Source organism: Coloeus monedula (assembly GCF_965178545.1).
Source record: "Coloeus monedula genome assembly, chromosome: 3".
Taxonomy (NCBI): domain Eukaryota; kingdom Metazoa; phylum Chordata; class Aves; order Passeriformes; family Corvidae; genus Coloeus; species Coloeus monedula.
In genome coordinates this window covers 79,830,457-79,855,129 of record NC_138783.1, presented here as the reverse complement: position 1 = coordinate 79,855,129, position 24,673 = coordinate 79,830,457, and the positions used below count along the sequence as shown (strand labels likewise).

The following is a 24,673-nucleotide window of genomic DNA, read 5'->3' as shown; positions in this document are numbered from 1 at the left end:
TCCCAAACACTTTGCGTATGTGGTGTTAGAAGATGAATGCTCCATTAAGACTGAGGAGCTGAAAGCCCTCGATAGAGCCCTTCAGCTCTCTGGCATCTACGAGGCATCAAGCCATGTGTACACTGGGAGTTCAACACCACGAAAATCAGTGTACAGTGTCAACCAAGTGCTCCAAGTAGGTACAAAAGTAGCTCACAAGGTTCTATGTTCTGCTGTAGCAAAAACATTTCCTATCACACGAAGTACATTTAGTAAAGTTTAACTTTGTCATTAGATCTGCATTCACTTTAGGCTTTCTGATGAGATGGGCATGTTAGTAGAGATCCTATCTTTACACACCTTCACCACTACAATGTCAGCCAACACCTGTGCTGTGAACACAGCCCTAGCATTTCCAAAGAGGCATCCTACATTCTGCATGGGTTGGACCCGCCAAAAATAGCCTTATCGTGCCTTCTTTAAAATCAGGCCACCAAATGAGGTCATTTTAAAGATAAATAGTCCTTTGCAGTCATGAATGATCATTATCAGTTCTTGGGGAAAATCCCAAGTAACTCTCAACCACAGTCTCTAACAGCAAACGAAAGGATTTTCCATCTATCTCTGATCTCCAAAACCCTCCTCACAAACACACAATTTAACTCTTACATCAAAGTTCTTCACCCAGAAACAAGGTTATTTCAGGTACAAATGGCTTAACTCACAGCTAGACATCCCATCCCTTTCCTACTCCCTAGCCACTCATTCTTATCAATATTATTTTAGGGGAATCAGATTTGTGTTTTAGAAGTTTTTTATCTTTCATGTATTTACCTTTTACTTTTCATTATTATTACTATTATTATTATTATCACTGCTTACAAAGGCAGACATTCTTATTAATCTCTCAAACTCCCAGAGTTCTTCAACTCCCTCATACATTTTTGAAAGGCCTTTCTGTAAATCCTCATCATTATGATACTAAAACCATGCTGGGAATGTCCACGGGCGTTTGAGACATCTGCTTTAACACCACATCTTGGTATGTCTCAGTTTTGAGGTTTCCTTGTGCTGCATCAGATCTCATTGGTAAGAAGAAGTTTTACAGCATGCACTGATCACACAGCCCTTTGCTGTAAATTAAGTTATTCTTAAATGCAGATGGCATATAAACAAAGTTTTTCACATATGAGAGGGATTTTAGTTGGTCAACAATTCGTCAAGTAAACCTCTGGGTAAAGTCCCTTCTGCGAAAGTCAGTAATGCGTAACTTCAGGGGGGAGGTGCAAGTGCTGTTTCTAATTACTCTCTTTGAACAGACTAATTGTAAAAGGATCAAAAATAGATGCTTTCACATCCCATAAAACAGTAGGCAGCAAATCAAGACCGGCATACAAACAGGGTTGGTTTTTTCTAAGCACTTGAAAAAACCCTACCCCTCCCACAAAAGACTCACGTAATCACTCTTGAGAACAATGTGCAAGGCTAAATCTTCGCAGTCAAGCCATCCTGTTAATGCCCTTAACTGCTCAGAGGATCCAAGAACCTACAGAGATGTAAGTACAGAAAAGAACTAACTTTTTACATTTTTCCTTTGTCACTGAGTAACAGCAAACAATTCCGGAAATATTTCCTTTTTTGCATTATACTGGATATTTTATAAATTATCTTTGTATACGAAAGGCCCATGGAAGAAATTCTCTGATATTTTATATTCCCATATTAATATGCTGTTAGTTAGTTTCCATTTAAAGGATCAGTTGAGCCACAGAATCAACAAGTTATTTCAAGTCCTTTCTTATAATACAGCCTTCTGACAATCACAGGGAAACATTTCATGGTGCCTTACCTTAGACAATTTTTAAGCAACACTAATTTAAACTATACTAATGCAGAAATAGCTACTGTAGAAGTAGTAAGGGAAGCACTGAAGCTCTCAAGTCACTGAATCTCACAGAATAATAGTAGGAGAGAGCCTTAAAACAAATCCATACTGTGGTTGTGAAGGCATAGCTTGCTCTTATCACGTGTGCTCCTTGTCTATGAAAACAGCCTTTATTATCAGCTTGAAAACTCCTCTGTCACTCTTCTCATTTCTAAATATTGCAACAGAGCATTTTAAGAATTCAAAGTTTTATGAGCTGATTCCTCTTTTAACTTCTAGTACACATTTTTTTCAAGGTTTTTAGAATGCATTCTTCTTCTGAATTGCAATGACCAAACACCTTTCTCCTTATTACTGATCTTTGTGCCACAAAGCTGAAGAAATATTACAAGTGGTACGATTTTTATACACCTTCCCAATGTAAAAGGACCAATTTTTCCTATTATACTGGCAAAACAGGACAGATTGTTCAGCAGACAATAACTCAACTATCATTTATCTTAAAAAATAAGACAGAGTACATGCCTTTGAGCACAGAATACAAGAGGTTTGTCTAACATTTTCATGGCTGCTCCTGAAAAGACAAGAGGATTGAAAATTTACCTGGCAATTAGACATTAAGAGCTCAAATCTCATTCCTTTCTGGTCAAAAGACTCAGAAGCAGGTATAAAGAATAATAAACTTAATATAGAAACTGAAATCTGAAGCTGTAATCCCTAAAATGAAAGACTATACCTGTACGGGTCTCATATAACTCAGAAAAAAACTCCAAACTCTAAAAGGTGTGCATGTTTTCTAGTATTAAAATACAAATTCTCATTTGACCACTTTTTTCTTCTGTTTGCAAGAATGTAATTGTCAGTGGCTCACACTTTTATTTTGCTTATTTACTCTAGTTTTAGGCTCTCTCCTTTTTACATTTAGTATAGTTAAGTAAGTATAAACGGAAGGGAAGTTAATCATCTAGCATCAGCACAGCTCTTCATGTTAGTATGTGTTTTTGGCAGAGATTATTTATGTTAGATAGTTCTCATACTTTTTGTAGAACAGATCACCCTTGTAAAGAGAGATCCAACAGATAAGACCGAGGCGTACACTTCAAATGACTTCCACTTTTTCTTTAACTAGATATACAGCATTTCAGCTCAACTTCTTTTATTTTGATCTCACTTACTGTAGTTTTTATTATTTTTTAGTACCAAACATAACTGTAATACAACAACTGTCATGCTAAATCTATAGTTATAGACAAAAGCAGGACCATAAAGATCCCACAGTGTTGTAAATTTGCATATTCTGTTAAGCGCTTAAAGAATATTGTAATTCTTTACAGTCATTGTTAAGACAATTTAATGAATTAAATACATACTTGGGATTCTCTGATGTGTGTGTTACAAATTTGGGTTTACTATGCCAACAAATTTGGGTCTACACCAAAGAGGGATAAAAGCACTAGCCTGGAAACTCCCTCATCAAAATTAGCTGTGGGTTGTGACCTGAGGACTCAGGTCACTCAGTCATTAGGCTGACTCACCGGCCTTTAGAACACAAAACTCAACAGCTTTTGAAAAAAAATTAACCTAAAGCAGTAAATGCATATGAGTGCTAAAGTGTTAGAAAGAAAGAGGAAGCTTTAGGACATGTCTGTCTCTCGCCTCAGCTTTGATTACACCACGTGCAGTCCCCAGCTGCCAGTCCATAAACATAGATACTATGTACCCTAGGTATATGTTCTTTTCTGTACTAACAAAGCGTTCTATGCAACATAGCACGCACACTTTTTAATACACATAACTTAATTGAATAAAGCCTTTTCCTCAGAGGAAACACTCTATAATAAAGATGACCCACATGGTACAATAGAAATCCAAAGAGTAAATATGACTGGTCAACAGAAGAAAAAAAAAAAATTGCGATTAAAGAAAAAATTAAACCTACATAAACACAGCACTGCATATTTCCCATCTTCCACTGTTTTAAAACAATGTAAGACCTACACAGATTATAGATATGCAGGACTGTAAGATCAGTGAAGCTTGCGGGGAAGAGAAGTCTCCTTCCTGACCATTCCTTTAAAATAATTTATACTCTTTATGCATAGATAAACAACATTATCCTCAATTATGTTTTGTTAAGGAAATATTGCCCATCTCATAGTGACTAAACCATACTATGTATAGAGAGCCAGGAGAGATCTTTCTAATGAACTGCTGTGCCTTTTCAAGAATTTACTTAGTATCCCTCTTAAATTAGCTACTGGACCAGGGATAAATGGACCAGGGATTCAACTCCAAAGAATGAAAATGATGAAGACACACAGAAAAATCACATTTTAGATTACAATACACAGTAAAACCCTTCTACATGTTCCCTGTTCTGCCAAAAAGCAAGAGATGCGAACAAGAAGAAATTTCATTTGGTATACAGAGAGAGCTTTATACCATTGCTTGCACACAATCCCAGCCCACATAGTCTAAGGTGCAACACTGCAATTGCTGGCTCACAGCTTAAGTCTATGCTTCATAACAGTTAAATGTGTGCAATATTATGATAGTACATACAAACCTCATCATACATGAACATGTCTATGAAGCTTTGGATTACATAGTACTTCCAGACTGGAGTCACCATCCTGTTCATCAAACACCTTTTGTTGTGGGGATTAAACACAAAACAAATGTAGAAACATAAAACAAATTACTAATGCCAGTCAAATGTTTTCACACAACATGAATCTCCTACACCATTTATTTTTCTTCTTTGATGAGATTATAATATTGGTTTAGAAAGGCACCTGCACAGATTTCAGACATGCTCGATTTTGTAAACAGCTTGCCATTGTGCTGTGAATTTTTTCCCCAGGTGGATGCTATTGCTGTGAAACACCAAGAAGCACAGAGAATAGACTAGCAGCTGCCTAGCTAACAAATCTCGTAAGGCAATTGGCTAAAGAAATTTGGCAGTCAGAAAGCAAACATAGTGCTAAGACTTGAAAATGGCAAGTGAAAGAACAACAAAGAAGAATCTGCACTGGTTGCAAGCCTGGGCATAGTATTTAGCAGTAAAATTAATGGTAAACTTCTCCCAGGTCGAAGCAGACAGCAATGGCCATGCCCTTATACTGAAGTTATCCTCTGACACACTGAATCAGAGAAATACTCCTGGATCACAGTGAACTAACGTCACAAACTCCCAGTGCAATGCTACACAACTCTATCTTGCATACATAATCAACTGAGCAGAAAAAGCAGGGATGTAGTGGTGAGAATGCCTCCAGGCACACTAATGCCAAGAGCCATCTGGAAACCCAAGTCCTGTGTGGGACACAGCTGGGGTTAGAACAGACATCACAGGATTATTTCACCCTTGTGGTGAAATATTTGAGAAGCTTACCTTGAATTGCCCGAACCATGAGATTGTGTACAGGTAAGGAGACTCAATAAAAACAGCAACTGTAAATTAATTTTAGGGACATTTAAGTAAGAGACACACACTTTTTAACAGGGAGGTTGACTGACCAAAGACTAGAGTACAAATGGTTAATTTGCTTTCTCTTCAGTTCTCTAAATCAAGATAAACAGCATCTTAGAAAATATACTTTAAATGAAAAGTTACTGGAATCCATACACAATAACTAAAATAATATAATAACCTGGACTATACAGAAGATTACATTAAGTGAGTAAGCGGTCTGTGTCACTGAGTGTTTATAGACTCAGAAAATGTAAAAACCTGAACAACCTTCTTTACAATACAGATATACAGACAGGAATTTTCAGTACTTTATACCTTAAAATTTTGCATGTGACTCTAAGCCAAAAACCTCTGGTACTGCTTTCTAAAATTATTTAACTGTTAAGGGAAATTAATATTATCTTTCTTCCAAGTATATACTTAAAAGTAATATCATGAATAAACCTGGAAAGCCACTGGAAGGGTATTTAATCCAACAATCTAGAAGAGCAAAAGTTTTAGTAGTGATTCTGGAGGGTAACTTAATAGGTGCATCTGGATTTGGGACAGTAAATGGCCATATTCTCATAGGTTATTCAGGCACACAGCTTATTAAAACAGAGTCATGTCCAGCTAGTCTGAGGTTTGCAGCAGTAAGAATGTAACATTCTCCATTTTTTCTCCAATAATACAAAACTCACAAAAAGTATTCAAAATGTTCTTTTTTTAGATACATTCTGTGCAGGATGACATGTGCTGTATGTATAATAAGTGGATTACTCAGGATTGCTGACAAGAAATAAACAGCAACCTGACACAAGGAATAGGATTTAAAAAAAAATATCTCATCTTACTTAATAGTCTAGACACCTTTCAGGAAGAAAATATTTTTTAAATTATGCCCTCTACAAAATTGCCAAGAAAATGTGAAATACCTGCTGAGGTGAATCAAGTTCATCCAACAACAATTGTACAAAGAAGTTACCACAGCTCAGGTGATGCACATTATAGTGGATGGTATCAACTTTATCATCTGTTTGGACCACAAACCAGATAAAATCTCTCTCTCTCTCTCTGTCTCTCTTGTTTTTTAAATAAATATATTCAGGTAATATAGCACCTAAACACCTTGGTGACTCTCAAAAATGCCCATACATACCTACAGATGGAGAAAACACTAATACTCATCTAGAGCATTGTAAAATGTGTTCCCTACATTAAGAGTCAAAATATTTTGGGTATAACAGAGGATCAAAAAGAACATTTTCTGCCCCCAGAGCTGACTCCCACAGCAGGCAAAAGAGCCTGCCAAGGAGCACAGCTTAGCTGATGTGCACAGTGCCCTGGAAGATCCATGAGCTGCGCTCCTCCCTCTTTCTCCTCATCCATTTGTGGCCAGTTTGTCCTGCCATGTTTCAGTGTATATCCAAGCTAGCACCATGGACAGACACAAACACTATCTCAGCTAGGACTCCTCAACATAGCCACAGTATGTGAGGACGAACATCCTATTTTGAGCAACAAGTTCTAGATTATTACATTAAAGATCCAACTTCATAGCACAAAATTAGGTAACATGCAATTTATGAAATTCTACTCCTGATGTACAAAAATATATTTTTTACTGAATTTACAGTTTTTTTCCTAAACTACAGTTCAATATGTTTGTATAATAGATATTCTACATTTTACAAACGTTTATAGAAAGACATATGAATGGATGTGCCAATTAGGTGCATTATTTTTGAACCAAAACTATTACAACTTTAAAGCAAAAATAAAATTATGCACTTAATATGCTGTAGCTAGTTATGGCAATTGAACTGTTTATCATAAATCTTAGATTATCCTTTCCCAAATATGTTGACAAAATGGTTTTACCTAGACTTTGAGAAAGAGATTCATAGAAGATAGATGTGCTGCTGGGAAAGTGAACAAGAATCAGAAGCATTTAAATATGAGAAACAAAACAAAATACCTCGCTGACTCATATACAGGTGCCTACACAAACCCACACCATTTTAGGCAAAAAGAAGCCTGTTACACTTAGGTAAAGCAAAAGCCATCCTGAACACTTCTACAAGGGAAAAGACGGGAGAAAATCATATCAGAACTATCCTCAGGGTAATAAGTACTGCATTAATCAGTCACCAAACACGCTAACATGAAGACAGCGTGAACAATGCAGAATTAACTAACATAAAATTACTGACATTCTTAAATCTGTGCTACAGCTGGAGTTGTTATTTACCAGATTAGTTCCTTTATTCAAGGCACAGAACTCCCACTTTGGATTTGACATACAACCCTGAATGCAGTATTCCCACCTCTTGACGGACAGTACTTACTTCACAAATCTCTATGAATCAGAACATTGTACATCTATCAGTCAGACATCACTCACCTGTCTTCCACTATCTGCAGGTTTACTGTTTACAGAGAACCACTAATTGTGAACACCCTGAAATAAGAGGACAATCTCCTCAAATCATGGAAGAAAGTACTAACCTTTTAATGCTTTCACAAGTTAATAAAAGGATAATGAATGCTTTCTAAAATGCGTGGTTTAAATGCCTTAAAACAGAGGTATTTCCCAGAAAGAATTTTTTGAAGTACAACAGGCTACAGTTGCTTGTAAATATTGTGTGTTGAAAGAGACATCCTCAGAAATAACATAGACATGTTATTTAAAGGTACAAAACAGACTTAAATTTCCACTTGCAACAGCATCATCTTCAGGTAGTATTCTGTGTTAAAGCAGAATCAATCTCATTTTGACTGATGTTTAAATTCATAAATGGTGCCTCTAAGAGGCACCCTTTTGTAGAACAGCTGCTCGAGGAGTAACATGAGATGCCCCATCCTTTCTGAGATTTATGCCTACATTATACAACTGTCAGGGAACAGCAGACCTAAGAAATGTTTGCACTGAGAGCAGTATCAACAGGATGGGGTTATTTCAAGTCCCCCAAATCACTGCCACATTGCAACTCTTCTATGCTACTTATGACTGTACAGATGAAACAATTTCTAAAATCTACTAAATTACAAAGTGTAAAAGTTCACCTGCATTATCTTTCTTTAGCACTGTCACTAAAGAGTGATTAAAGCAGTAGTCTTAAGAATTTATGTATGTAACAATATTTGAATTAGCTTCCAAAAGCCAATTCTTAAAACTAGAATTAAACAAGTTGAGTTATTATGGTTGGAATCTATGATCTTAAAGGTCTTTTCCAACCTAAGTGAATCTATGATTCTGTTATAATGTCAATGTGATAAGAATGCAGGAAAAAAAAGTTCCTCTAAACAAGTTAAAGAATCACAATGTGAATTGTTAGAAACAAAAATTCCATTAAAATTAACTGAAACACATTTAAAACATTTGTCTGCTTGTCTGATCCTTGGGGACTTCATGTGATCGTTTATCATGGGGTTTCTTCACTCTTTTTCCCCTTCAGATTGCTTTAAACAGTCTCCCACCTCCTGAACGTCTATAGACTTCACTTTTCAAATATATTACATCCCTGGTTTACTACATTGCTGATTTTCTTTATTAGAGAAGAAATTGGGATCAAAACAGAAAAGCCAAAAGGAGGCATTTGTTTGTTTACAGACAGAGTCTTGACAAGTATTTCACAGCAATGAAGTTTCATTTCAGTTTTTTAGTCTTATTTTGCAACAGAGGCTGTCCATCATTATGTAGAAGCAGTTTATCTACATTAATTACAAAATTTCCCTTTTGTTGTTTTTTTTTCCTTCATGTTAGGTCTACTGAGCTTCCTGCAACAACAGTGGTTGCAGAAATGGACCCTTTCACAGCATCTGAGGCCAACATTTCCACCTGCGATTTATATGAGCACAAAGACACAGCACGGATATTACTGTCGGTCTTCTATGGCTCCATCTTGATTCTTGGGGTGCTTGGAAACACCATTGCCCTCACTGTCATTTTTAAGAACAGAAAGAAGATCAACTCCACTACCCTCTATTCAACAAATCTCGTCTTCTCCGATCTGCTGTTCTGCATTGCCTTGCCAACCAGGATAGCCTACTACGCCCTGGGATTTCACTGGCCCTTTGGAGAAGCGCTGTGTCGAATAACCGCGCTCTTGTTCTACATCAACACCTACGCCGGTGTGAACTTCATGACATGCTTGAGCATTGACAGGTTCTTTGCTGTTGTTCACCCCTTCCGATACAAGATCAGAAGGATTAAATATGCCAAGGGCATGTGTGTCTTTGTCTGGTTTCTTGTATTCAGTCAAACTTTCCCGCTACTTATACAATCCATGTCACAGGAAGAAGAAGAAAGGACTACATGTATGGAATATCCAAACTTTGAGAAAATAGAACATCTGCCATTTATACTTCTTGCTGCCTGTTTAATAGGGTATCTTATTCCCCTGGGGATTATACTATTCTGCTACTCTCAAATCAGCTGCAAACTTTTTCAAACAGCCAAGGAAAATCCACTGACTGAAAAATCAGGGATTAATAAAAAAGCTATCAATACAATCATATTTGTAATTATAGTGTTCATCATCTGCTTTACCCCTTATCATGTTGCAATCATACAACACATGATTAAGAAACTTCAGCAAGAACCCTTGTGCACTGAAAAGAAAATTTTCCAGAAGTCACTCCATTATACTGTATTTCTGATGAATTTTAACTGCTGCCTAGATCCTTTCATCTATTTCTTTGCATGCAAAGGATACAAGAGAACTGTACTGAAAATACTGAGACGACAAGTGAGTGTATCACTTTCAAGCGCTGCCAGGTCACATCACGAAGAAAGCTCACGTGACGTGGGAGAAACGCAAATGACGGTACTTGCTAAATCTTCCAATGGAAAGCTACCTGAAAAATAAAGTCTGTAGTATACCACGGTGGACAGAGACTAAAAAATCCAGGGTCCATAGCAAAAACTCTTAGAGCTCCCCGTACAGCAGCTTAAGTAGAATTCAGTTTCTCAGGATGTCAGGGAATCAAGGAGTGATGGACTGAAAAAGAATTATCACAGGACAGCTGGAAAACTCAGCATTATAATCTTCTTGCTGTATCCTTTCAACCGATCTCTTATTTTTTCCAGCAAATATGCACCATTGTGAATGTTCAGATTCCATGCTGCACTTACATATGCCTGGATGTTATTAACTCAAGCAGAATCAATTCACACTTTGGATTGAACACAAATAGAGCTTACAATTCAGACCAACTACAACCAGAACATCTGAAAATTTCAAGACCTCTAGCTGAGCTCCAATTACCAATTACAGCAATGGCTTTGTTGGTCCAGTCACACAAACAAAGGAAATCAAATTTTGAGATAAAATGGACAACTTCTGTGCTCATTTGACTATGACAAGTACTTAGTTTACAGACCTTTGGAGGTGAAACTGCATTTTACAATATTTGGAGCACAAATGCCTTATTGGACAAGTCACATAGAAAACATTGTCAAATATAACACATGAAAAGCAAACGAACTGTTTGGTTCTTCCCAACACTGAACATCTCCTGTATGTTAAATCACTCATCTTCACAAGGTGTATTTACTTGCTTTACTCCTTTTCCTAAAGGAAAACTTTCCTTTCTAGTGTGTATTGTAAAAAGTCTCTCTCTACTCCTATTGTATATAGATTATTTATAAACACAAATGGAAGCAAGAGACTGTAATATGAAAACTGCACCATTTCAGTTAAAAGAACGGTGATACAGTGTTCTGAAGAACTTCTGCTGAAGTCAGACATGGACACAGGACAAACGTTTTAGAAACCTGAATAAATGTTCATAGTTGAGACCACTAAAAAGTAAATTAATGGATTAATTCTGATAGTGTGAGACGGCTACCTCTCTTTATGCACTGTTTACCTGAGAGATCAATAAATGAGAACAGCAGAATTGGCTGGGAAAGAACAAGTTTTCCCATCATGCCTTCATACAGCGTATCTAGGATCCCTTTAGGCATGCTGAAATTGGCTCAGGAAATACATCAAATGACTTAAACACATCCTGCTGGAATCAGCTCCATACCAGCTGAGAATCCAGGATGTAAGCCCTGGGTTCCTGCTGATGTGCCCTTCCGTCACGTTTCAGTTTCCTTCCCTACTTCATTTCTGGCCCCACTATCTTTTCTTTAGTGTTCTATCTTATTAATATGCCTTCACTAGCCAACACAACTTGGTAACTCAACCAGGAGGTTGTGATGGAAAATTAAAGAGTGCCTGATAATCATTAGTAAAAACTGTGCCAGATGTCAGAATAAATGTTATTTATTGCAGCTGTATCTCTCTGACATTGAGGTGGTACTGGAAGTCAGACATATTACATTTGTCATCTTTTCAATGCCTTCCTTCCTCACATGTTGACCTCTGCCTACCTGCAAACACGGAAGAGTCATATCTGAAGAGCAGTACGGAAACATTAAATTAACAATTTTTTTTTTATGGCAAAGAAACCACAAAACCCCCTATATTTCATACCACTTAGACTGCCAAAATTGAGGTTCTAATTCTAAAATTCTAATTCTCTCTTTTCTAACTCTAAAAGACACTATGCAGCTTCAGAAAAGGAGCGTAAGAAGAATAATTTTTATCAGAAGTTCTGCTTAATTCTGCATGTTCTAGCAGTTCTGTTCTTGTCAGCTTTTTTAATAAACTATTTAAAATTATTATTTAAGAATGTGTTCCTATTGGAGTAAGCAAATGGTAACAGGATAAAATCACAGACAGACCACAAATGAATACCTAGAAGTTGTAGAAACAAAATATATGTATTATTAACATCACACCAGTACAAGCTTATTTTAGTCTAATAATGTCTAGGCTTTTTGGGGTTTTTAGTATTCATTTCATCTAATTGTGATTATAAAATCTTAAAGACAAGAAGTCTTTTTTAATATTTGTCCGTAAAATATAACTTAAATATGTATTAAAACACCACATACTGCAGGTAACTACACTTTTCTAAGTGGAAACAAAGTGAAGATTTCTATTGAAAATCTTTCTCCATCCCCATTTTCTTACATTAGCAATTCTGTTATTTTCAATATTAGATTTTGTTTCTAAATCACATCAGCATTCCCAAACAGCTAACTTTACATCAAAATACTGCTCTAGCGTGAGTCCAGTTAGATATGGGTTTGAGAAAAGCTACTCTTTTCTCCTTATTTAAAAGTTTCTCAAATGCTGAAGTAACCAATAAAATAAAAACCTTTAAAAGCTAAGACAAGCTCAGTTTCCTGACAAAAGTCCTACAAGCACAAACATAGATGGACAATGACAATTCATATCTGTGGCAGCTGATGCCACTGCTCCTCCTCACTTCTTGTCAGGATGCACTTGCAGCTCGAGCACGCTTGTGTCAATGAGGAGATTCTTTTCTGTCATCTGCCAGAAGTAGCAGTGGGAGATTCTCTTGCCTTGGGACACTGCACTGAAGTAAAACATTTAGAGAGCATCTGCCTTGTTCCTTGTACCAGCTGTGCTATGGGGATGGCACAGGACAAGGAGTCCTAGCCCTAATACTAACACTGCATGTCCACTGCTGACATCTCTCTCGAATCTTATCTGGTTAGGAATGTGACAGAGCATTTAGGAAGCAAAAATTATGGTGGTAGCCAAATGGTGCATTTTGGCTGTCTCTGTCCAAGTCCAGAAAAGAAAGTTGGATAGACATTTACTGTCAAACACATGATGAAGTAAAGGTGCACCATGTGAAAAATCCCAAAACACACACACTTGAACAGAAGAGCATTTAGTACCTTCATCTTTTCTTTCACCAAGAACACAAAACTAAAGAGTAATACTGCAAGTACCCTCAGCTGCCTTGGACTCAAAGGTATTGAAGACTAACTGATACTGTGGAGATAAAGAAGGCAGTCTCCTGTGGTTTGCAGTCTCAGCAGATGAGGACAGATATTCCCCAGGGCATTGCTGTCTGACTGTTTGGTCTGCAGCTCTGACAGTTACGTAGATGAGGAACCTGTAAGCAGCATGGTCATCTAGCAAAACACAGTGACAGCAACTGTCAGAAGTTGTAAACATGCTACCACAAATAACACAGTTCTTGAAAGTGGTTAGTGACTCCTCTTAAACTGGAAAACTCATTAGTATAAGAAAAAAGGAAGGTTTTGAGTTCTTTTAAATAAATATTCCTGGAACTTGCAAGCTTTTAGGTAAGCAAGGAATGAAGAGACTCAAATAAAATGATGAGACAATCTCCAACATAGGAAAAATAAACAGCCTACAGCTGAAGAGAAAGAGAAGAAACGCTTTGCCTTATATGACCAGTTCTGGAGGAACTGAAAAGCAGTGACATACCCTGTTATCTTCTATCACCACATCTGTGGCACAGAGCAGGGGAACAACTGAAGATAAACTAAGGTTTGTATTCAGCAGTATCCCACTGGCTCAATATAGAGCTAGTGTGTCAACAGACACAACGAATTACTTGAAGAACAACAAATTCATCTGAGTGCAATATTTCCTAATACAGTATTGGCTAACCTGCAGCCTGCAGACTAAGAGCTGGTACAAAATAAATACAAAAAATTTTGCCAAGCTGCAACCCTTCTCTGAAAAAAAACGGGAATTACTGCTTGTGTAGTAAATGCTAAGATATATTTCCTCAATTTTTTTCTCCCCTCAGAATACTCCCTTGGCTTCCTGCAATGTTTAACTTCAGACTTCCTGAGGCAGATGTCTCATCTTTGCACATGACAGCCCTCAATCAATGTTTTCTTCCATCAGCCTGTCTGGTCCCTTTTTGAACTCAAATAAAATGTCTGTGACTGCTGCGTTTTGCAGCAAGAAGTTGCACAGAATAACTACCCATGGTGTCTGGAGCCATTCTTGTTCATTTGTGACACCTGTTAGTTTCATCTGAAGTCCCTTGCTTCTTGTACCAGAAATGAGTGAACACAGTGACTGCCTATTTACCCTGCCCACATTACTTGTGATTTTAGAGACCTGCATCAAATCCCCTTCCTTCAAGTCATCTTGTCTCTTCTCCTGTGAACAGTCAGATAAAAGCTGTTCACCACTTCATTCAAACTCCAAAGGAAGGAAAGAAGGCAAGTGTAAGTAAAGAATGGGAATCCAGCTGTGTTTGAGCTGTGTGACAGAAGAGAACAGAGTATCTCTATACACACAAGATCTACTTTTCCTACCACGTCAGCATAACAGTTCTCTAAGCTAGGATCCTGCCGCATGACTGACCAATTTGGATAACCTTGCTCCAATGCACTAAATAAGGAAGAACTGGACCTCAACAGATTGGAAAAACGGACTCACATGAACCTCATGAAGTTCAGCAAGCCAAATGCAGAAGCCTGCATCCGAGCTAAAATAACCCCACACAATAGTGCAGGCTGGGCATGACCTGGTTAGAAAGCAGATTGGAAAACAGTCTGGGCTCCTGGTGGACAAGTAAAGAGGAGTTAATAGTGTGACCTCATAGCCAAACATGTATGGGACTGTGTTCAAAAATAAGTAATCTTTCCCCTCCATTCAGTAGTTGTGAAATCATGCCTGGAATTCTGTACTGAGTTTTGGGTTTCCCAGTACAGGAAAGATACTTGGCATACTGGAACAAGCCCAGCAGACCACCACCAAAAATGTGGAAGGGGCTAGCAGCAGATGTTACAGGAGCAGAGGCTGAGGGAACCGAGATGGTTCAGCCTGGAAAGGGAAGACTGAGAGATGTTATTGCCATCTGCAACAGCCTAATGGGAAGGGATACAGAAAAGACAGCAACACCCAGTAACAGGCTCAAGTTGCATCAAGGGACATTTAAACATTAAGAAGCATTTTTTCATCATGAGGTTAGTCAGACATTAGGAAAGGTTGCACAAAAAGCCTTTGAAATATCTGTCCTTAGAGATACTCCAAACTTGATTTAACACAGCTCTTAAGAAACTGACACTTCCAGGGCTGGGCAACATAATCCCCAGTGGCTCCTCTCAACCTGCGTTATTTTATGACTAGCAAATTGGTCCAAGTTAGACAATAAAGCAACATGAAACTCAATGGCCCTGCAGTAAAACTAGCAAATTACATAACTAAAATCTTCTAATCTTGTCCTCTACTTATGCCCGTAACAAAATGCTGTCATTAGCATCCTCCTAAAATAAAAGAAAGGTCAAGACATGGCATAGATTTCTTTCCACAAAACTGCATTCATTTTTCGTCACTGCAAAAGTATGAATTTCTCCTCTTCCTCTTTTGTTTCCCTCAGTTGTGACAGATGTTGTGCAAAGGGCTAAACTAAAAAAAGCAGGTTTTGCACCTGTTGGAAGGCAGCAACACTGTGGTTATCCTATCCCCTCCAGAAAAGTATACATTGTCTTATACCATGCAAAAGGAGAGCTATGTTCCTCCCTCTAATCAGCTAAGCTTAGCAGTTTCATCCTTCCTGTGGCATGTAACTTTCGAGGGAAGTTGTGGTTAGTTTAACTCCAAGGCAGCCTGCTTTAAATATAGAGATGCTGAAGACTGACTATTCTCAACTCACCAGCCTGAAGAGCAGTCAGATAGAGTTTAATTGGCAGCTACTGATACTAAGGGGCTAAGAACTTGGTATCTTAGTATCACAACTCCAAAGTATGGAAAGTTACAGCAATTCAGTCTAGAAGTAACAACGACAGATCACTGTCCCCAGTGGGACAGGGAGAGATGAAGCTGCCTGGCCAGCTGCATGTGTGAGGCATTTTTGACAAAAAGGGACAACTGAAGACTCCTCACAAGTTATCAGACTATAAAGACAACTCTGGGTCAATTCTTTTTTTGTCTTTTAAAAAACAAATACAGTGTACTCTCAATGCCAGCTATTCAAAACAGCCCGAACACCCACCAGAACCTTACTTCTTCATTCACTCAAGATGGGGGCAAACCAACTATTTTAAATGTGCAAGGAGTAGCTACCAGGATAATCAAGTCATCTGCAATTACGGACATAATAGATTACATTGTATTAATTTCATTAAGCAAAGGGGTTTTGCACTTTAACTCCTTTTAATCCACAAGCTAGAACAGAAGTTCTAAAATTAACATATTTAGATGCCAACACCAAAACAAATGACCACAAACACCAGGGGTGACTGCAAGATGAACAGCTCATAACTCCAGGTTAAGCCACCTCTGCTCTTCCTTGCTGTTCTCCTGCACCACTTCAGCTATTCAGCTAGCACCCACATCCCAGGCCCTTGGCCATACCCAAGAGCACAGGGAGCTGCCCACACCTGGCAAACCTAGAGGCCAAGCTCATGGCTGAGAGCAACCAGCTGAGGACCCCTGCAGATGGAGAGCCCAGGGTCAGGGAAATGCCTCCTCATGTCTGAACTGGTTTTACCGCCTCCACAAAAGGTCTCTCTACGTTTCCTCTACCGCATGAGAAAGCTGAACTTGGAAAAATTAATTCCTCTGGCTACAGGCCTGCCTTCCTAATAGTGTGGCTGCTGGTTGTGGGGGGGCACTTACTGTACAGGTCAGCATCTCTATTCAAGCACTTAAGCACCACTGCCATCACAATTCCCTTGCAGCGCTTCTTGTGCTGCAACTTCCAAATTCCTGCTGAAATGAAATGATTAATTATCAGATTTGTAATTTTAAAATGCCCACAAAAAAGGTTTTTGGAACATAGATCAATAAAGAGGTAGTACCATAACATATTTTAACTACAGATGAAGTTTCATTTTCATATGGTCCAGATAAGGCCATCACAACGAAAAAAAAAAAATTTCTCAGAAATCTGATTTTAATGGTGTTTCATGAAGTGCCACTTTCTAGTCTCAAACAAAAACAGGAAACGAGTATGCCTCACTGGCCACAGACCCATGAGTACAAAAAGATTTTGCTACTCTCTTTTTGCAGTGTTACTCAACTTTGTAAACATCTCAAAAACAGGTCTAAGCAAGTAAGAACCATGACTTATACTCCATTTCATCTGATGATACAACACAACTGCTCACAGCAGGATTCCTCCCTACACAGGATGACGATGGCAGCGGCCTGGGAAGAACATCAGGGTGTACCAGCCTGACACACCAAGAATTGCAGAGTACCTAAGAACTATAAATAAAATTTTATTTTAGTTAAGTGACCTTTGCTTAGAACAGAAGTACTTCTTTAATTGATAGGAAATCATCAAATCAGCAGTACTTTGAACCAAAATGCCTGCAGCTGCAGGAATAACCTTATCAATAATGACTTATCTATTGTAGCAGACAGCAGTGGATGATTTTTTTGTGAAGAGGCAGTGACCCACATAACTATTCGTTGGGGTGCAGGCCTCTGTATCATGCATACTACATGACTGCTATTTAATCAAGATGCACCTAATCAATAGTATAATTAATCACTATATGCACAATCAATACATAATTACCCAATGTGTAGTCAATGCACACTTAAAATTAAGTATATGTACATAATGTAACGTCTCTTTCATAAGAATTATTACATGCAACAGTTCTGTGACTGCAGCTTTATTAATGAAATGAGGGTATATTGCTCAAGGGGGTCTTGAAAGCTATGTCCTCACTCCCTGCTGGGTTCTGTCAGTGACTGATCAATCTGTACTGTGAGAAGACCCTGGAGGAATACCAGTGATGTCAGAGCTGGTGAACCTCACCACAGATGGGATCTGCACCATGTGCTGCTCCTGACCCAAGGTCCAATCAGTGCTGTAACATCTCATTGTTCCCAGCATCGGAAAAGATGTAGGATTTCATAACTTGCTATCAGCTTTTCTAGGTTATTAATGAACAGTTATCTGCCTTGCAAGTGTTTGTGCCTTTCTTACTGGGATCCAGTCCTCTCCTTGGTGCAAAATACCTCCTTGGTATTTTATTTATCACTTTTCCAACTGTGAATACCAGCGGGATAAGGGATGAGTTATAATTCTTTTTCTCCAAGAAGTGTTCTATCAAATCAAAAAGACCAAAGCAACTCAGTTAAAAAACTTAAATAAATGAATTTTTGTTGTGAGCAAAATGAGAAAAACTAATGATAAGGCTTTGTGGAGAATAAAAAAGGAATAAAAACACAAGCAAATTAGTAGTCATGGAAAACCAAACAGTGAGCTATCCTAAAATCTGTGAGAGAGAAGCAAGCAGTGCTCCCTCTGAGAAAAACTGTAATCAAACAGTAGTTGTAAGAAAACAAAGAATTATAATATGATTTTGAAAAAACTTCCACCTTTTATGGTGTAAGGATGGCAAAAATAGCACAAAAATGAAACCACCAATTAATGCTACATGAACCTGGGAAAGAATGGCTAAAATTTTTAGCAATTCCTGTGCTTCACATATAAATTCTTAAATATTGGTGTCAAAAAATTCACAAACACCTCAGAAGCTAACTAAACTTGTGTTTTATTTGTTCAAAACAAACTGGTGAAACAAAAAGCTCCCTAAATTAAAAAATTTAGATTTTAGTATTTGAGAACTCTTACGTGTGCTTCCCAAAAAACCCCACTTTCTTGTCTTTGATAACAACATCAAATAAATGAAATACTGTGGGCAACATCACAGTTTGCTCTCCCCACTTGGTTTCAGTTTTAAGCTTTTAATACTTTTCAATAAGCAAAGATTGCCAGAAGAGTGGCTAAAATTCTATTCAAATTAATGTTTTCCACTCTTAATATCTATCCACCTCCCTCTTACAATGCTGTCTGTATGGAGAAACAATTTCTGACTAAAATGTCAAGTTTTTCTTTTAAGTATATTATTGCAGAAAAAACAATGTCTGCTTTTATTTTTAAAAGTTTTGTTGATATACAAAAGATAGCAATTTATCTTTCCCCTTATTTCAAAATTCTTTTTAATAAGTTCACAATGTTGGGACATTGTGCAACTCTCAGTAGCACCACTTCCCCCCTCTGGCCAACTCAACCCAAACTTCATTACCATTTCTGTTTGCTCACACATATCAAGAAGAAATGCAAGCTGCCTCACCCAAAGCATGTTTCTCTCTAATCTGATACCTTGATTTTAACAGGCAAATCCTAAATCACTCAGAGAATGCAACATCTCATCATAATATGCCTATTGTGGAGTTTCTTCATAACAACTACTGCTTCTAACAGCCCTAGTTTAAAATTATCCAGTGCAGAAATCCAATTACAGCTCATTTATCTTCAGAAAGATTTAAGACAGCTGGCATTATTTAGTCAGGTTGGCAGAGACACATGTAATGTTTACCTCCATAAGCTGCTTACAGAGTACTGACTACTGCAGCAGGGCAGACCAGTTTCCAATCAGGATACACTTAGTTCACAGATCTCTAACCATGCCTGGTACTTTCCGCTTAACAAAAGCAGCTAAATGGTAAGTGTGAGAGTGGTGACTGCCTGCAATTACAAATGCCACTCAGTACTCCGAATTTTAAAAGCACAGCTCATTTCAGAGAAGCCCTTCAAAGATGTACCATCTTGCTTCCAGACACATTCAATCACTGGTAACATTTTTTGACTTTTTGCCAAATTACCTCCTACTGCTTTCATCCTCTAAATACCGTTACTGAACATGAGTGTGCCTATCTGAGAGGTGCAATAACAGATAGACTTCAAATCCCAACTGCAAGGAAGAGGAAAGTATCCTAACTAATGTGAAAATGGAGCATTGCCACATTTCAAGAACACTCTCAAAATCATCAGCAAATCTTGACACTACTTTAAAAACACCTGATTATCCATTTGTTATCATATCTGATATCTTGAATGGTACAACTTTGTATAGGGCAGACCTTTTGGATGATAATAACTCCTCTTACAATTACTAAAATCAGGGCTTGTGATACACCACAGAGAACCCCAGGTCAGAGGATATGGTCTTCTGCCCCATCTACCCTCATCCTCATGTCAGGGGTTACTGACTGCACAGCAATGCACACCTTAATCTCAGGCACCAGCAGCCAGGCTGATGTAATCAACTGTGAATCTTTCGGTACAGAGCAAGGGAAAGAGAAAGTCCTGTTCTGCCTTCCAGCTACATGTTTCCATCACTTTCCTTGCTCTGATGTTGGTGTGCATCCACTCCAGAAGTGAGCAGCTTCAAAAATTTAAAAATTTCAGGGAAATGATCCCTGAAAAAACATAAATGTATATATGTTTTATTTTTAAACATTATTTTATCTCCTGATAACCACTGCCTGTAAGAAGTCAGATGACTTTTGCTGCAAGTGCTAGATAGGAAAGTACAGGCAGGAACCAATTGGTTACTCTGTAAACAGCAGCCTACACTTCAACCAGCTCAGCCCTGCTACAAAACTGCACCTTCAGCAGGTGAAACAAAGCCACATGTGCTTGTTCTTGCTGCCTCCTGTGCAAGGCACTGGCAGAGGAGTGGAGAACGTCGTTGGGAGCCATGTTTATGGTTTCAACAAGTACCACTCTTTCCATCAGTTGAATGCGAGTCAGAGCCCTCCTCAGTTCAGGTGCCTCACACTCCCTTACACCGATCAAGTGTCATTTTGCATTTGATATGGGTATTTTTTGTCTACCATTGCTCTGTCTCTTCTGCTCCACATATTAAGATCTTCCTATTTCCCTCAAGAGTCTAAATACGTTTGGTCTCATTTTCTGAACCTGTCACGTAGCTTTTTCATCTCTTCTCACAATCACTCCTATATTAAGCAGAAATTACTCTAAATGAGTCCCTGCTATACATATTTGGCACAAGATATTTTTTTTTTGATGGAATAAATCAGTCACAGTCTGGAAGTGCATTACTTAAGCACTTAAGAGCAAAGACATTTTAGCTTAATGCCAGAAAGGTGGACTCCTGACTGTCTACTCCCCTTGTTGGTTGAACATATTGTGGAAGGAGTGAAACACATCCTATCTTTTCCATTTGCTTATCTCAAACTTCTGACACACAGAAGGAGTTCAGAAGTAGATTTGAAGATGGAGATATGCATATAGATAGTACACCCCTGTCTCCAGTTAAAAGTAAGAAATCCTTTTTTTCCTTTGAATGAGTATTTGCAGGAACATTCACTGGGATTATTGCAAACACTCACTTCTCATCACCACAGCCCAGAAAAAAGTTACTTGAAGAAGGAACGTAGTGATTCCATTGTGGGGCTCCTGCTTCATGTTTGCCCCGAGCTCCCTTGTTGTCTCACAGTCTGCTGTTCACTATGACAGTCTGTACGGAGACAGCCACTGCACTGAAGCAGCAAGAAACACTCCTGAACAACCTTTAGAAACATAAAAAGAAAAAAGTGCTTGATGTCCAGGAGGTAAAGAAATGCCCCAGTTCTAAAAACAGAAGGGTTTAAATGAAACACCAGCAGGTTGATTTTCTGACAAGTGATAGGGGAATGTCGGATGAATTCTGACGAGAATCTTAAAAAGAAAAGAGAAAAAGCACAGGATGTTCTACTGTTTCAGCTACACAGGCTTCAATCCTCTTTCAAACTTGTGGCAGAGCACACAGTGACCCAAACACTATTAAAAGGTGAGAACAGCTGGTGACCACAGGCTCAAAGAGCTGTAGTATGAGGAAAGACTGCATCAAATGAACATCCCACTACAGAAAAGGATCACTAAAGGAAGGCAAAACAAACAAAACCACCTCCCATCAAGCCCTTGCTAAAACCCCTGGTGATGAGACAGAAAAGCTCTCCACAGAATAGCACAGAGATTACTGCTGAGTATCCCTTCATGGAACTGATTTTATTTTCTTAAGTGTACAAGACACACAAGTAAAAATGTAAAAACTGAACAAAAGTTTTAAAAATGAGAAAGGTATTTTGTCTCATAGAAACAGGAAATCAGCTCATTTAAGAACTGCAAGGGAGTAAGTGCTTCTTACTGACTGTTTCTCACTTAAGGGTTCAGTGGACATGCTTTACCAAGCCCAAAAGCTATCCCCAGGCCAGAAAGAAACGACAAAAGCAAAGAAGTAGATGTGGTGTGACTGCACTGTTAGCTGAGATAGTCTTGAACAAAAGCTCCTTCTCAGATGGAATGCTGTCGTCACAACTAACTCATCTACATCCTGACCAATCTCTCTGTATTGTCAGAAAACTGGAAAAGGTGTCCACATGTCTGACTGGTTCCAGAACAGGGGAAAACATTTTTAAAATAGCTCTGAGAAACCATCTCAGATTTCCTGCTCATGACTCATCCGACTCAAGCACTCAAAATCCCACTCAATAATTTGTACAATACATAAAGTCAGTTCCACCAAATGATCGACATTCCTAACCAAAGCAGGAGGGTGATGTGCCACCCTCCACATCTGTCATAGGTTAGCAAGCATAGTCCCGGAAGGGATGTCCTTGCTAAGGGGTGCTTACAGTTTCCTCTGGGAACTGATAGAGCCTATCAGCTGGCCAGTTTGAATATGGACAATTCTCTAAGCCACTTAAAGTTGTGACCACCTCTGTGATCCACATTTAAGAATAGGCAAACTCCCCCTCCAAGCTCTCTCTCGTTTCCGGCGCTGGCACAGGTGGCTGCAGGCCCCGTGTGGGGGCCAGCGGGCCCGGCCAGGCCCTGCTTGGGCCAGGCTGGGCTGGGCCACGGCCATCCTGGAGCCATGGACCTGTTCCAGCCGTGGAACCCCCCCCACTGCCTTGCCGTGGGCAGCCGGAGCGGCTCGGCTCTCCCCCCTCTCCACTGCAATAAGAAAAATTCAACATTCCAGCTGCAAAGCTGCAAGGCCGAGGTGAGATTAACCCTTTTACTGCTGTGAAGAGCTGAAAACCTGAGGGAAGAGAGAGAGGAGATGCTTAAAGCTGAAATTCTGTTGTGAAGCTATGATATATCAGAGTATCCCGTTGTAATTTCATGAAGATATGGGGGGTGGAGTGTCCAACTCATAAGCAAAAGCACCTGCACTGAGATAGGCAGATGCTGACGCAGCTGTAATTGCATGAGAAGTTTGGACAGGGAGAGATGGAAGCGATGAGGACTTTTGCTCCAAACGGGAAAGGAGAAAACCTCAGTCCCTAGAGATGCTCCCAGAGATAGTCCTAGAGATAAAGATGAGGAGGACCCTTTGCTCCCAGGGAAGGAGAAGGGCCTCTGTTTTTGTTTCTGAATGGCTCAACCTTAAAATTGTACCCCAAAAAACTTCAAGAGTGGACCCTCGAAAGCAGTTGCGGGAAAAGCTGCAAGTCAGGGGAAGGGACTCACACGCAGGCAGAGAGACTCCTCTTCCTAAATGGACTGAACAATATTTGGAAGTGGGCTGCTGTCTCATTGTGATAATGTTTTCATAGCATGAGCAAGAGGAGACTTCTCTTTCTAAATGGACTAAACAAGGTTATTATGGAAGTGGTGAACAGACTGAACATCTTAAGGGTTGTCTTTTTACATTGTCAGTGGGAGAAGGGAGGAAGGTGGGGGGAGGAGGAGAGTTCTGAAGGTGGTATAATTATTTTTCTCCCTTCTTTTAGGTCTGTTAATAAACTTCTTTATATTCTTTCAAGTTTGGTGCCTGCTTTGCATTTCTCCTAATTCTTATCTCACAGCAGATGAGTATTTTGGACCAAACCACTACAACGTCTGTGTAATACACCATGGTACTGTCAACTTTGACTAAGCTGAATCTGCATGGACAAAAGGACCACTTAGCCTGAAGCTGCTGCCTAGCTGATAAAAGATAGGGAAACTAAAGACCCAAGGTCTCTGTCCATCAAAAGATGTCAGAGGAGGTTCCTGATTTAGGCCATAGAAATCTGTGACTACATACCTGGTAATGATGACAATAGGCTATAATCCTATGGGCACTGGTTTTACCACTACTGTACACTCTCTCAAACTGTGCCCATGTGCAAGGCAAGCAGTGAGCAAAGCATCCCATATGGACACACTGCCACGGGGCTCACTGAAGGTACTCACAGAGGGACATGAGGGTACACACTCAGCTGAGTGAAGTGCCTGCCCTCCAAGCCTGGACAGGAATAGACTGGAAACAAACTCTATGGGGGCAGCCAAGCCTTTTATAATCTTTCTGAATCTAAAGAGAACTGTCTAGCAGATCTTAAGGATCTTGACACTTACTCTAGAAAGCTGCCATTTGTGAGGCACTCTACTGAATCAAGAAGAGTGGGCAACTTCATTTAAGATAAGCACCTACTTCAAGAGGCCCTTCAGACACATATAACCTCAAAAGTGGAACCTTATACTGGGAATGGTCCAACTTGCAATGGAGATTAGCTTTTAACTCTGGATCTAATATTTTTTTTTTTTTTTTAATTCTGCAAACTTCTTGCCTTAGAGAAAACACATTTGATTAATAATAATCCAAGACCTCGGCATGTTACACACCTAAATTTCAAGTGTTATGATTTCATTGACTTGCTTTTCAACATTATTAGTTTCACAGCCATTCTTACTCC

General features: G+C 39.0%; 2 protein-coding genes across 2 annotated transcripts in view; one reads left to right on the top strand and one right to left on the bottom strand.

Annotated features, from left to right (window-relative positions):
* UBAC2 (UBA domain containing 2) overlaps positions 1-24,673 on the bottom strand; it is an 89,770-nt gene that overhangs the window by 37,259 nt on the left and 27,838 nt on the right. The window lies entirely within an intron of this gene.
* GPR183 (G protein-coupled receptor 183) lies at positions 1,495-10,189 on the top strand (the record flags this gene model as incomplete). The annotated part of the gene is made up of 2 exons (XM_082278215.1): positions 1,495-1,535; positions 9,085-10,189. The coding sequence occupies 2 exons, from the start codon at positions 1,495-1,497 to the stop codon at positions 10,187-10,189; spliced, it is 1,146 nt and encodes a 381-aa protein (XP_082134341.1).